Source organism: Desmodus rotundus, chromosome 3, assembly GCF_022682495.2.
Source record: "Desmodus rotundus isolate HL8 chromosome 3, HLdesRot8A.1, whole genome shotgun sequence".
NCBI classification, from domain to species: domain Eukaryota; kingdom Metazoa; phylum Chordata; class Mammalia; order Chiroptera; family Phyllostomidae; genus Desmodus; species Desmodus rotundus.
This window is the reverse complement of record NC_071389.1, coordinates 199,622,079-199,637,465: the sequence shown is the minus strand read 5'-3', so window position 1 is coordinate 199,637,465 and position 15,387 is coordinate 199,622,079. Positions and strand designations below refer to the sequence as shown.

The 15,387-nt window shown below is 56.3% G+C and overlaps 1 protein-coding gene across 1 annotated transcript in view; it reads right to left on the bottom strand.

Moving 5' to 3' along the window:
* Positions 1 to 1,450: 1,450 nt before the first annotated feature.
* ATXN10 (ataxin 10) overlaps positions 1,451 to 15,387 on the bottom strand; it is a 134,583-nt gene continuing 120,646 nt past the window's right edge. Inside the window, exons 11-12 of the mRNA XM_053919704.1 lie at positions 3,122 to 3,314; positions 1,451 to 2,683 (exon numbers count right to left, since the gene is read on the bottom strand). Of these exons, the coding sequence (XP_053775679.1) occupies positions 2,677 to 2,683; positions 3,122 to 3,314 (200 nt within the window). The 3' untranslated portion in view covers positions 1,451 to 2,676. The remainder of the gene's footprint in view (positions 2,684 to 3,121; positions 3,315 to 15,387) is intronic.

Below are 15,387 nucleotides of genomic sequence, written 5' to 3'. Positions count from 1 at the left end.
AAACCAAGGACGAAAGAAGAAAACAGGTATTATATCATGCAAATACAAGGGGAAAAATCTGAATTTTCAGAATAAGGTTTTCAACTCATTTTTCACACACAGGCCGCGGCGGCCGGGACTATCAGAACCTTGGACAGCAGTGTGGGGGCTGGTCTCCGAAGGACCGGATTGGTATCAGAGCTTAAATGTTCAAGTTCTCCCCGAACCTCTCTGCACCGTAGGAGTCTTAGTTTTACTGACTCACATGTAAAAATGGTGGGTCCCTTTGTCCTTGTGTGCAGAACTGAGCGGCGGCAGAATGTGGATTTTCAAAAAGACTCCTTGCGAAGACCGGCACTTTTGTTCCAGCATCTTCCATTCGTTTGAGGATAAAAATTAAAACATGGTAAAAACCCATTTCAACCACAGGCATTGTTATAAGAGCAGCAGATCAATGCCTTCCAGTGGACACCAGACATGCAGACATACAATTAAACTTGGATTTGAAGTTCATTAACCAGCGGCCCCACTCTGCGCGCTGGAGATCTCGGAGCAGTGCGCAGAGCCCTGTGGTTAGATTCAGAAGTTACTGAACAGAAACACGCGTCTCCGTGCCAGTGTCCCTGGAAAACGCCAAAGCCCCGAGACGTGTCAATACGTACTCATGTGTACATGTACCCGACAAATTCAACAGCACAGTCTAAAACTGTGGAAACCACTTCTGAAGCACCAGCACCCACTGGTAATGTATTCAGAAACCGCCTGCAGACACTCGGCCCCGTGTCAGGCAGAAAGCCCCCCTGCGGCCTTCAGAACGAAGCAGGCTGGGGCCCTGAGCTGCCCGCTGCAACCCCCATCTCTGCCACATTCTGCCAGGCTGGCCTGCCTCTTCTTTCTCCTCCTGAACACCGGCTGGGGCGGTGACTTATTCCTCTGCAGCATGTAAAACAATGCTTTCGGAAGCTCCGAGTCTGCTAGCCAGTTGGGGGGCAGGGGGGCGGGACAGGGAAGCCTCCGTGCTGAGAATTAATCCGTGGAGCGCCCGGGGCAGCCACAATGCAGCCCTCAGCATGTTCCCCGGGCGGGCCCCGCAGGCCTGTTTAGCACACACAGACCCTCCTGCCCATTCTCCCTTCCCACGGGCTCCCTTTTATTTATGTGTTTGTTGTTATGCGGCTTCTGCTGACCTGTTTGTGCAGTTCCACTGGTGTGCACACATCCACTGAGCGGGAGAAAGAAGTGTCTGTTGCCGACTGGTGAAAAGGGAAAAGGGACTCCCACTGTTTTCCCCTTGGGCCAGGCCTCTATTGAGAGGCTAGGGCTTTAACTCTTTGTGTCCCAGAAGGGCACTTCTCTGTGCATTTCAAATTCTGCACGGGCTTCTTCACTGGTGGACTGTGAGCAATGAGAGAAAGGGTTGTTCGCAGCGGACCACATCTCTTTAGGTTACAGAGCACACGAGACAGCACAGTGGGAGGGACACTTTTATTTCAGTCTAACACGCGTGGGTTGTCCGCACAGAGCGACTGCGGCGGCCACGGCAGACTCGGACTCTACTTCAGACTCCCAGGAGTTTCGGAAAACGTCTGACCGGCTCTTTGCTGTTTTTATGTCGAAGGTTCAACACATTGTGCAAAACCTCCGGGGTTGTCAGCCCATAGGGATGTCAGTCCTGGCTGGTGGAGGACATCAGCTGCGTGGTGCGCTCACAGCACGGCCCCCCGCAGAGGTCTGGGTGGCATTAATGGCCTGGCTCCCCGAGTCCCGTCCCACTTCCGATGCGAGTGTATGCACAGAAAGACAAAGACACACAGACAGTCCAGGTCACATGAACTCCCCCTCCCCAAACTACTTCTGCAGTCCCGGTGACGGGGTGGTGGCCTCTACGAACCGGGCGCCTTTTAAACGGAAGAAGCCACCACTGTAGGGGCCCCGCGCTCAGCGCCGACCACAAAGCCTCCTGCCCCTCCCGGAGGCACGCGGGTGGCTACTACCAGGCAAACGCTTTTAAACAGGATGGGTCTTAAGAAGTCTGGTTCTAGGATGATGTGGAATGAAAAGAGTTAATGGCCCCAATGTTCTCTGACTCCCTGCAAAACTTCAAAGGGACAGGGCTTGGCGACAACACAGCCCAGCACCTGAACTGGAGAGGGAGCGAGTGCTGCTCTCAGCTGTTCTCCAGCGTCTCTCCAATTAACTAACTGGCAGTGAGTCTCGCCAGTGTTTCGGACAGGCAGAGGGTGAAAAGAGAGAGACGGTGAGCGTTAATCACAGTGGGAACTCCCTCAGCTGCCCAGAGCGCAGGAAACGCAGCGAGAAGGGGAAAACAAAAGGAGCACGGCAGACTCGCGTCCGAAGGGCCAACGGGACCCCAGCAGACGCCTGCGCCTCCGCTCAGTCAGGGTGGCCTCCACAGGACGGTCATTATTCGCTGCCACAGCGAGTGCAATCTGGGACTTACACACATCGTATCCATGGGGACGAGGCTCACCAGACAGCGAGGCTTTTACAGCAGAGAAACAACAGAACACTCATGTACTTTCACTTTTAAGCTTAAACACATTTAACTCTAGTATCTAAAAGCATCACAAGCCCCTGAATTTGTACTTGATCTTCAAACACTTGCAATTTCACATACTGCCGAAGATGAAAAATCCAGGAAAAGACTCCAAAACTTCAGCTATGTGGGTGCAGAGTTCACTCACTGAGAAGAAAAAAGAAACAAAACTGCACATATAACATCTATTTCCAAGAATCACCAGAGGAAAAAACAGGGCGCTGTGACCAGGGGTCGGGAGGAACCGAGAACTCGAGAACTCGGACAATCGACACAAAGCAAGGAGCTTCCGATTCTGCTCTATGCAAGTCAACATTAGCCACCTTTCCAAGAAAATCTCATTCCTGTCGGAACTTTTAGACCACACAAAAATGTTTTGATATGCTTTTTATATTTCTCCCCCAGGCCCAGTTTGAAATTTTAACTCTTTTAAGAAAATGGCAGCATGAAGCCTGAAAGAAACCAGCGAGTAGGGCTGCCTCTGCCGCGCCAGGAGGCACTGCCCCACCCACGTCATGGAAGGCACATGGCCACGCCCAGGGTCCCAGGAGGTGGGAGCCACTCGCTCCATCCCATCGCACTCACCGTCGGAGGGCCGGAGGGCCGTCGGTAGCTCTCAGGACCAGCTTGCCGCCCCTCTTCTCCACTTCAAAGCCCATCTTCTTCAGGAGAGACGTGTCGGCCAGCCCCTGTTCCTCCATCTTCGCAATCAGATCCTGGTTCTGGCTATTGTCTTCCGTAAGGTTCCGGATGGCATACACCGCCCACTGGGTCAGAACTGGAACCACAGTAAAGGAACAGGCCTCGGACACTCCCGTGCGCACAGCTGCGCAGGGCGGGGGACAGGCAGTCACTCAGAAACTCAGACCTGATGCAGCCTTCCCCGAGGCTGTGCGCAGACCTCACATGCAGGGCGGGGAATACACTTCAAACAGAATGCCACCTATGTGTGCACACGTGTGTCCAGTGTGTGCGAGGGCCAGCAGCAGCAGCACACAGGTGCTGTGTCCAGACGTGCGGATAACCGGACGAGGAAGCAAAGTCTCAGAGCAGCCACACCTGCAGTTTAAGCACGCCAGGGTGTGCACGCGCACAACACGCACACGCGCGTGCACACACACACACACACACGGGTCATTGAGTCCCTAGGGAAAGAATAAGGACACCACAGAATTAGCCATAGAGATGCCAGGTTAGAATCGGACGGGAAAACTGCCTCATTTAAAGGAAGCCCATTTATACAATAAACAAGCATTGTGTCCTAGGAAGCACCGTGGAATTTCCCTCACTGCTTTTCCAGAGATGAAGCTGGGAGGCCTTTCAAAGGTTTGCTGTTTGGTCTGAACCCTTGTGCTCTCGTCTCGCTGTGGCCCAGCCCTAATTCTAAATGTCCGCGGGGCGTCCTGCACAGCAGACAGGAGGCGCGTACGAACAAGACAGAGCCGCTGCACCGTGGATGGAGGTCTTCGACTCAGTTACCGAGAGTGGGGCGACCGGCTCTCTGCAGTGTCTGTCGAGGACGGAACAAAGCTGCTGTGGGGACACCCCCAGGGTCAGATGCAGGGACACACAGCACATGCCAACAGCAGTGGGCCTGGCCCCCTGTCGGTCCACAGGGGACAGCAAAGTGCTTCGGGAGGAATGAACACTTCTCCCAATGAAGAGCAGCCTCCCTGCCCCCCGGTCGGATGGCGATGGCAGGAACAACAGTCCTGTCCCGATGCTGCAACCAGGGCACTTGTGTCCCCACAAGGTATCAGGCCCTTTAGCTGAAGAGCTGATGCCTAGGACCCTGTGCTGGCTCCCAGCGGCACCAACCTGTTGGACACAGGAAGAAGAGAAAGGCTTCCGTGTGCACATGGCCCGTGGCTCCTGATGGAAGGGCCTGGGAAAGAGAGTGAGTCGGACGGGTCCCCGAGTTCAAGAACTTCAAAGGAACCAGTAAAAGACGAGCCCATCCCTGAAGTCAGAAAAATGAAAGGCAGAGCACACGAGCAGCTTCCCGGGGTCTGCGAGGTCGCTGTCTTCACCCCTCTGGCACACCCAAGCTGGCCTCCCATCCCAACGGGCCTTCCGGCCCCACCCCGCCCCGAGCAGGTGGGGTCCCCCTCTGCATCCCCTTCTCCAATCACAGAGTCAATGCCGCGATGCCGCGCCAGCATTGGCTGCTGGCCGCTCCCAGCTCCTTCCGGGGGGCCTTGGGCCACACAAACGGGACCAGCAGCAAAACTCTGCTGCGTGAAAGACCCACTGGTCTCTGGGGCTCAGCATCGGAACCACTGCGGATATAAATGACGAGCTCTTCCCAGATGACACAGGATAGGCAGTGCTGGTGCCGCCAGTGCTGAGTCTGTAATCAGCCATCCCCTTTTGTGGGGACAACGTTCTCATTTTGCCCTTCACCTGTTATCCTTTTGTGATAAAGCCCAGGTCCTTTGTAAGTTATGTTTCTTTTCTTGAGACAGAATATAGAAATACTCACACGCACCTAAAACCTAACTTTGAATTTCCCCCTCTTCACAGTCACCCAACTCACACGCTGTGCCAGTGCAGAGAATGAGACTGATCATCCTGGATGACAGGAGCTTCCAAGCTATGAGTGAGTTTCTGAACAACGCATCTCCTGCTGCACCCAACTTCTCGTCCGGAATGAAATCAGCACCACACAAATTCATGAGATCTGCCTGAAGGAGCAAGCGTCTGAAAAGGGGGAGATTCAGGCGAGAAAGCGCATGCAGGGCTGGGCAGCTGTAGTTCACGTGTGGGACTCTGCGCTGGGTGCCAGAGGCAGGGCACTGCTCCCCAAAGCTTCCCGGTTACTCACTGAGATCACCATTGGACGGGGGGACCCCAGTTCCCACCAGGGTACTGAGAGCCGCGGACAAGCGGGCACAGGGCCTGTCGGCTCCGAAACAGGAGTCGAGGCCAGCCCTGGCCGACGGAGGACAGAGCCACCGCCCAGATCTTGAGACTACCGAAGTCTGTGACAGGGCAAACAAGAGCCCTGCCGGTGGCCCTGGTGTTCCTCTCTTGCTAGGTGCCCTTCACCTCTCAGGCTCCAGCAACATCGCAGCCCCACACGCAGTCCCAACCTGGGGCGTGCCCCGCCTCCCTCTGCCCCTTCCTTTCACACTGATGGCCGGAGCCCTACCTCCCCGGGAAGGCTCCCCACCCCTGACCCCATCCCGGCTGCCCCGGGACCCCAGCTTGGGAGGCACACCCGTGCTGTTTCCAGAGCTTTCTCGCAGGTCTCACTGCACTGTGGCCGCCTGCATCAGGGCAGGAGCCGCACCTAACTGCCGCCTCCCCACCAGCACCCGGTGTCATCCCTAACACAGACTGGGCCACCCGTTTGTTTCTGCCTGCCCTGACACCCTGCAGACCCCACGAGCCAGTCTGAGGGCCTACTCGCCTCTCTCTCCTGTCCAAGCACAGTGCTGGCAAGCGTTTGCTGGATGTCGGACCAGGGAACGCCGTCTCCCACTCACCGTGGGACAGGGCCATGGGGGCTCCTCCTTCTGGTTCACGGCGTGGTTTCCTGACTGGGGCCTTGAAGGGCTGAGTGATTAGATGAAAGTAAACCAATATAAATGCGACCCAGGAGAGGAAGCTGGGCTGTGTGTATACAAGGCCTGTGACAACAAGCCCCAGGGGAGCCCCATGCAGATGGGTGACAGTGTGGAGTTTAATCACGTTCCTCTGGGGGGGGGGGCAGCGAGGACACTTTGTGAAACACTGTTAGTTATATTGTTGTAATAGCTCCTCACCCTTAAAGGGTTTGGTAGCTAATTTCTGGTGACACCCTGACACGCTCCCCATCTGATCTACAGGAGGGAGGAGCCTCACTGGGGCGATGGTGGGCTCTGCGGGCCCGCACCTGTAGGGACAAAACGCGGGTCTGAGACGTCACAAGGAGCAGGTTCTTGGCAGCACCCCCAACGGCAAACCGAGCAGAGGGAGCATTAGAGTCCATAGCAGAGGCAGTTTTGTCTCCTTCCGAACCTGGTTCTCAGAGGGAGACCTGCGCAGGCGAGGGAGCAGGAGACCCCTTGAAAACCCACAGTAACACGGGAACGACAGCAAAAGCCTCAACACTCTTCACCGAAATGTGTTCCACATCCTTACGTAAGTGAGATTAACCTTACTTCCACTTAGGAGAGGGTCCCGCGGCCCGAGTCCTGCGTGCTTCTCCCACTCCGTGAGCACCCTCATTTTGGGGCTGCTGTCGTCTGTCTATAAAATAATACCACATGAACGTCCCTAACTTATCCCGCTTTCCAGGGAGAACACTTTGGAACTACCGTTGAGGGCCTCCTAGTGAAATCGTAGTTTAAACACCAAGCTTTCACAGTTGTCCTTGGAGGAAACAAGAAGTGGAACATGGGGCCCAGCCCTGGCGGCCCGGCTGAGGCACAGGCCTGGCTCACGAGTACACACGCGCTCCCCAGGGGCCTGCTGGGGAGCTGCACCTGGGCTGCCCTGCAGACCTAGGAGGGCTCCGGTGTCACAAGGGAGATGAAAGCGAGTCCCAGTTAATGTTCACACTGCCCTCTTGTCCCCTCTCTAAAGAGACAGAAAGAGTGGGGGAGAAAACTAAACATCTTCCAAAGTCTCTAACCCTAGCAGCACGTGAAGTGCCCTCTTGTATGCGCAGCTTCAGAGAGCGAGCTTCTGAGGTTCCCGTAGCTACTGCAAACAGAAGGCATGAGCCTGGCTGTCACACACTGCCTTGAAGGGACCCCGCCGTCAGCCCGAGACAGGGCCTGTGAGGACCAGCGGGCTGGCCAGCTCTTCCACAGAGCATTCTGATGCCTCGAACGGGGCCACAGAGTGACAGTGGCGACGGCACTGGGTACTGCTGTGCCGGGGAAGGCGAAGGCGAGAAGCTGTTCTTGGATCCAAGTGGCTGTGCAACGGGACTCAGAGACCCAGCTCAGCACTGAGGCCCGGAGCCTGGAATGAGTTAAGTCATGAGGTGTCAGCAGGGCAGAAAGACGGAGGCCGGGAGACAACACTACCCAGAAAACAATCTCACGACAAGGGTGGTCCCAGCTGGCAGGTGTACGTGCCATGGTCACTCATAAAGCAAAGCCGGCCAAGGTCCAGCACCGGGACAGCACTGTGCGGCGAGGGAGAGCCGTCTCACCACGGAGCGCCTGCTCTTTCGGGCGTCGGCACCCACAGCTCTCACTGCAGGTCACCAGAACTCGGGCCCCGCGACACGGGGACTCTGCTGTGGTCACCTCTATCTGTGTGTCTGGGAGACTGCTGAGAACAGGTAAATTGTGCCCCGAGGTTTTGAATGGCTGGCTGCAAGTTCAAAAGATTCTATATTTTTAAATGGTTGGGAGAGAATCGTAAGAAGGCTACTTTGTGACACGTTACAGTTACCTGAAACTCGAACATCAGTATCCACGACAAAGTTTTACTGGCACACAGCCACGTGCACACGTTCATGCCTCATCTGTGGCCACCTCCTGCCGTGACGGCTACAGAGACAGCACCGCCACCGGAGCCAGAAAGAGTCACTGAGTTTCAACCTTTACGGAAAGTGTTCGCCAGCCCCTGGCCCAGAACATGGAGGCGTCAATAAGTATCTGCTGAACAAATAAATGAGCTTTTAAAAGCACTGTCACTGAAAACGTTGTATTATTTAAATGAAAAAACAAGTATGTTAAAAGACTCTCCTGACCTTTCAGGACGTGTGTGTGAGTGTGTGTATATGCCGTGTGTAATATCTGTATGTAACGTCTTACATGGCTGCAGATGCACGGTGTGTCTATATCGCACACGTACAATGTATACGTAACAAGTACAGGTACTGTATGTAATACCTGTTTTAATTTTTCCTTCCAGGGCAGATTTTTAAAAACTGCTTTTAGACGGTACACCCACCTACGGCAAGGGACTCGCGTCCCGCCTCACTTGCCGACGCCCGCCATTAGCAGGCCCAGGGCGCGGCAGGGCCATCCACGCAGGGAGCCGGAGCAGGGCGGCCCAGAACCGTCCGCGGTGAGGCCCCGTGTGGACCAGGGTGCTCGGGGACGCCCCTACCTAGGCCGGTGTCCCCCCAGACATGGTGAGACGCGGGACTGTTCAGCGTGTGCCTCCCCAGACTGCGGTAGGATGGTGGAGCTCTCAGAGCACCGAGTGGTTCGGTTTTTAAACTGTCCTGTAGGTGCCTTGCGTTGCTAAAAGCCAGGCCTCTTCCAGGCAGGCCTGCTTCTGTCAGCCAGAGAACCACGCAGCGTGACGTTAAAAGGCAGATTCCTCCTCCTGCCCACAGGACACAGGTCTGCCGCCCCCTGGCAGAGGGTACTGGGGACCCCATCTGCCGAAGTCCTAACCAACCTCAGCCTGCTGGTGAAGCATTCACAGGGCACCCACCCCCGCACCTGCTGCCCAGGGACACAGGGTCTTTGTGAGGCTCCGCCTCTCAGGGAGGAGAGACCTCTCATGACCATGGAGCAGGCTGCAGATGGGGGGGGGGGCGCGAGGCAGGAGCTTATAGCCTGAAGGGGAAGAAAGTGCCACGCTGCAGGTGGCAGGTAGGGAGGGCGGCAACTTCTGTGTGAGTGGAAGGGGGCAGGTGGGCAGGTGAGAGAGGTCCTGGTGGGGAAAGACACCTGAAGGGCACTGTTCCTCCTCCTTTACAAAGGGCCACACGTTTTTCTTGGGTAGGTTAGATCTATTTCCAAACAGCAAGAGGTGCTCCACTGCAAAGTTCACGTCACCTCTGCTTTCCTCTGTTACAATTGCCTTTTGCTTTCAGCTCTCCCGCATGCCGTTCGGTTACACTGCACCCCTCTCGGTCGGAACACTCCGCGGAAGGCTTCCCTGGGCAGACTCTGCACCGGCCCCTTGCCGGCGAGCGGCACACACCACCTGCCCGCGCCCCCTCTTCCTTCTGCAGATCGCTGCCTCTCTGGGGTCTCATTTCCCTCCGTGTCTCTGTGTTTAGATCTGAGGAACATCTGGAGTTTGAGTGTCTCTGTGCTGCGCAGACACATCCGGTTTAACGGCAATCGCAGATAAACGTGTGGCCTCTCCAATCTGCCTATTAACGGCTCACTGCTGATGCTGAAAGTAGTAACACAAATGCTAACGGGAGAAGGTAGGGGGGCAAATAACGGCCGGATTTGTAAATTAACAGGTCACAGTCTGAAAACTATAAAACAAAACTTGTGCCTAGTGTGTTACAGGAATACACTTCTGTCTCGACGGAGGGAAAGTCACTGTGGAAACACGTCTCCTTCCGAAGCAGCCTCAGCTGTGTCTCTGACCTCCAACTCTCTGGGAAGCTGAAACGTCAAAGGACATGTCACAAGGCCCAACACCGGCCTTGCTGCCTTTTGACAGGCCTAGGGAACAGCAAGCATCGACCAGGGAAACTTCACCTCCGTGTCCAGGCAGCATTTCGTTAATGACTTTGAGATGAAGGCCACATCACTGTCCTTGGTGGGCACCACTTCTTTCCATAAAATGACACTTTAAAGGGTGAGATCAGCTACTTAGGATGTGGCAGGCCACCCCCCTCCTGGAAGCCCAGCCAGCTTTCGGTCTCCCCAGGCCCTACTTCCTCAGACTCATCTCACGGGCACGGGAGGACCGCAGAGAAGACTGGAACCGCAGGCCTCCACCCCGGCTGTATGCACGAGCCCTTTACGAGCCCCAGATGTGCGGAGGTCACGCATCCCAGATGAGCAGGGCAGAACGGGGCACTGTCACCTCGACCTTCCGGCCCACCAGCCGGCAGTGAAGTAATGGGTGGGGGTGCCGCGCCGCCCCGCCCGGTCGCCGCACGCATGCCCACTCCCAAAGCTGCTGTGGCCACGCGAGGTCTGCCCTTGCAGGTTCAGCTGGTAACGGATCCTACAGCACAGAAACTAATTTTGTCCACCCCATGTTCTGGAAGCGTTTTGCTAACCACTTAAAAGCACAGCGTGGTACGATGCAGTCACAGCCTGGCACCCGTGTCACGGAACAGGTTTCAGGAGCAGAAACAGCCAATACCACTTCTAACTTGAACCACACTAAAGGCTCGGGGGCCACCAAGTAGTTCCATTTGTACTTGGGGCAGCTCTCCAATGTCACGGCACATAATGTGTGGTGGGCGCCTGGCACAGGCTGCACGGAGCAGACACGCACTGAACGGCGCAGGAACAACCCTTCTCAGCCCATCACATGGGCCGTCCACGCCTCTGTGACCCCCTTGTGCCACCTGTCACTCCACTGGCTGCGTAACCTCCCTGCCTCCTCCACAGAGCACGCGCTCGCCCGCGTGCAGAGACTCCTCGTCCTCGTCACCACCCCACCCACACGCACACAGGTAGGGACGCTTTACGTATTTGCTGGGTGAGTGCCCCTGCATGCCTGGCTGTGCCTCCTTGGACGGGGGCGGCACCCGTAGTCCTCGGTCAGTCCTCGCTGTGTGGCGTTGTTTACTGAACGCGTGTAGATGCCCGGAGCTACGTGACGCAGCCTTCACGCTGCAGGGGAGTTCGTCAGGAGAGAAGCTCTGGACACGGCGTCAGAAGAAAGCAACGCCGGGGCCACTGCTGACAGGGGCTGCTCTGTCTGAGGGAGCCCGAGGTCACTTCCTCCTGATGGCAAAGGAATTTATGAAGTCGGGAGAGACGCCGGGAGAGCCCAAGCCCCTCTGCCAGGAGGAGGTGCTCGCAGAGGACTCTGTGCTCTGTGGGATAAAGCATTATCAAGTAATAAGCTGCCTAAGACACAGGAGGCCAACAGGCTGCCCTGGGTGACATGACGTTGTATGGCCGAGCCATAGTGTGGATGCAGGCTCCAGCCCATGTCCCCTCAGCACTTAGCCACACTGTGCTAAGCCTCCCAAGGAACAGTTGGGAGGAGGGCGGGCCCTTCCCCAGCAAGTGGGACCGCCAGCTTCTGTGCTGTGCTTACGAGTCAGTGAGAGGAACGGGAGTGCTTATGGTACTTAAAACAGGGTCCCTTTCTCGTCAGAGAAACCCCAAAGCACAAAATGAGCTTGCGGATCCCAGTTAGAGTGACACCCTGTGCAAAGCACCTTTGGAAGTGGTTGGTAAATAATCCAATGTGAAATTAAAATTGGAAGTAAGGAAGCACATAATCCCATCTATACTACAGAAGAGCGCGCTGGCCACACACCACAGACACTGCCATCCATCACGCACAGCCAAGGGTCAAGTGGCGCTAAGACACAGGCTCACTGGGCAGGTTGCAGCCCAGACAACGAGAGCAGGTGGCAGAGGCACAGGCGGAGCATCTTCACAGTGCCTGAGCATCTGCTCTCATGGCGCCTGGTCCACGTGTCACCAGTCACCTGGGGACGAGACCTGCTCCGAAGGTCACCCCCAGCTACGCTGGCCTGCCTCTCTGCCCTCCCCCGTCACCTGCTGCTCCCAGAAGGTCAGCAGCCCAGAGCAGGGGGGGCAGCCCACAGGTTCAGACAGGCTCAGATCCGTGGAGGGGCGCACCTCCCAAGGACAGTCCTGTGTCGCAGAGTAAACAGAGGAGTGCGTGGCCAGTTGGACCTGTGACAGTGACAAGTCCCCTCTTGTGCTGTCTGCTCCCCTTTCTGTGAGTTGCTAGCGTGCTGAGTCGGTGCACACCCACGCCCCTCGCCCACCCTCGTGAAGGGCAGAGCACTGCTGTGCCCACTGGGAAGTCGGAACTACCTTCCGCACAAGCTGGCACCGTGCACACAGCCCCGCCGTGAACTGGAAATAAACCCCAGGCTGGCTGGAGCGGTGACGTGGAGCTCTAACGCTCTCCCTGACACATCTCCTCTAAAACTTCCACCCTACTGAGTAACTCGCTTTGGGGGGGAACCACCTCTTTCAGTTGATAAAAATCTACTACTTTAACAAGTTTTTGCTCCTCTCTGTAAGTAGTGTGCTTCCTGATTCTTATACTGGCATTACAGCAAGGGACTCAGACGTAAACAAAACTGCTGACCACACACCTGAATGTCTCTTGGGAATGGAACTGTGACCTGTTCTCTCATTCAACAAACGCGAAGCCATCACACTCAATGCCGGGAACAGGGGGCTGCCAGGTCCCTGCCCCTGTGGCGTGTATGTTCTAGACAGGAGGCTGGCAGTAGACCCGAACCCAAACAGGCACTAGGATAAAGCCGACCACAGGAGGACAAGGCACTGGGCGAGGGGGGCCCCTGCGGCTGGAGCCGCGTGTGTGGGGGGAGAGGGAGGAACCAGCGCAGGGAGGTCAAGGCCAGACCTGGAGGGGCTCTAGGTCTGTGTTTTGTTCTCACACCATGCGGCCCACGAAACGGCTGGCGTGGGAAGTTAGGAGCTCTCTGTGGCAGCCGTGAGGAGGGGCTGGAGACAACCAGGAGCCCGTGGCAGCAGGAGGAAGACTGGAGACTGGGGCAGACCCGACTCGGATTCCCACTCTGCCATTTTACATGCTGGACCCCGCCGGGCCATTTATATAACCTCGCTGAGGTCCTCTGTGAGGATGACAGAAAGGACATTTCTCAGCCCTGGCACACGGCACTCAGGACACGGGTGTGACCCAGCTCCTGCCGGGGGCCTGAGTAGTCTGTGGAGTACCAGGGTCCTCTGTGGGGTGCTCGACCTCACTTCCTTTTGCCTCAGTGACCTCGTCCACACCATGAGTGGATATGGCCACTGACAGTATGGGACAGAGATGAGGTCCCCATGCTCTGGAGCCAGAAAGTCCGGGTCAAACTGCCCTTCGTGCTGCTCACCAGCTCGCGGCCTTGGCCATCACACAACCTCCTAGCCTCGACTCGTTCGTCCACCAGTGGGGAACACAACAGTATCGATCTCACGGACACCAGGAAGTGTGGGTAAAATCACAGGGCCTGGAACGAAAGAGGCACTCAGCAAACGCCAGCTGCTTCTGTTACACACGCAGATCTGCTAATGTCACTGTCACAGGTCAGCAAGCTGGGCTGTGCGCTGCGGATAGCGCAGAAAACCTGATCCCCTACGCCAGCGAAACCCACCCACTCGGTCGTCCACACCTGCAAGCCCTGCAGCTGTGCCCTGCCCGCCCCCCGGGCAGTGGGCGCTGTTCCCGCATCTCCCCAGTCACAGTCTCCTGCCGGGCCCCGGGGCCCCATGCAGACTCCATTGGATACAGCCCTGTTTCTTAGAGTTTCTTCACTCTCGCTTTGCCAGTTTCCAACTAAAGGCTGGAGAGAGAAGGCCGGCAGTGCAGAGGGCACGCGCGTGTGAGCGTGCGCGTTCGTGCGTCTGCTCAGTCAGCTGACTCAGTGCCCGCCGCTGGGAAGGCCTCATGCTGCTGTGGCCTGCACCCTCCAGAAACACTCTCCCAACAGGGACCACGTGACACGACAGGACCAGCTGAGGCCAGGAGTGGGGCCTGGTGGAGGTGGGGTTGTGGAAGCCTTCACTCACACAAATAAGGCTGAGAGCAGATGGGAAGGAAAGCAGCACCTGGCCCGTGCAGACAGGTGGACTCTAGGCAGCGGGGCAGTGGGTGCGGGTCAGGGATGGGGCTGTGGGGAGGGAGCTTGGGGTGCTGGTCAAAGGAGAGGGGCCAGCATGCTGGGAGGGCAGGGGGAAGGCCAGCAGTCACGACATGCATCCTCTGTGCCAGGGACGACCGAAGCACAGGTAAGTCAGACGCAGCCTGCCCTCAGGGAGCACACACAAAGCAGAGGCGGCAGACCCAGAGGGCATGTCACAAGCTCCCGGGGCACAGAGGAGAGGCTTCCTGAGGATGAGGTTAGGGCTCCCGCCTCTGGGCAGCCGAGTGTTCGTCCTCAGGCCTAGAGTGTGCTGTGCCCACCAGAGAGCACAGATGGGGGCCCCTCCATGGCCACACTGTCCCAGCAGCTAGAACAGAGCCCAGTACGGATGAGTGGCAGCAATAACAAAGATAACAGCGAACAGAATCCAGCCGCACAGGGAAAGGACAACACGTGGAAGGCTGGTTCACATCTGCAATGTCCTCTGGCTGATCGAGACGATCCACGGAGTAATTCTGACTGTACTCTGATGCCGGGACAGGGGATGGGCAGGGCGAGGCTGACACTCTGGGCCGACAGCCGGGAGAGGAGGCATGCCTGCAGGACAAGGGCCGATGACAAGCGGCCACAGTGAGAGGAAGCTCCTGTCAGTGCTGGGACAACAGCATGGCCGCAGGGGGAGACTTAGAACACAGAGCCCCTGCCGTAAGTTCTGATCGATCATGGATCTATGTGGGCAAGGCCGAACCGTGAAGCTTTTAGATAAAAACACAGAATAGTCAGATGACCTCAGGGTCTCTGGTGAGACACAAAAGCCACTAACCACAGAGGGAAGAGAAAACTCATCAAAGCCCCACAGAAGTCAGAACAGCTTAGCTGTGGGGACTGTCCCTGGGTGGGGGTGGGGGGAGGAATGTCCTCACCCGGGCGGTTACACGGGGGTGTACACACACTGAGACCTTTCCCACACATTCCGCACTTGACTGTGTAAGTTCCACCTCAATAATAAAACAATACTGTAAAGAAAGTAAAAAACAAAACAAGCCACAGGATGGGAAAGACTGTATCAATACACAAAAATGAACAAAGAATTCAGATGATGAATATAAAAGAATTCCTACGAATCAATTTAAAAAATATAGGCCAAAAAAAAAAAATTGAACAGCTCCTTCACGACATAGGAAACCCAATGGCCAATAAACATAAAAACGTGCTTATTACTAATTAGAGAAATTAAAATTACATCACAACAGCCATCACAGAAGCAAAACTTTAGAAGTCTGCTGGCGAGAGGGCAGAGCACAGCGAACCGTCGCATGCGCCGACGGGGGTGTGAACCAGGACAGACGGTTCTGAAGCGTTTGGCACC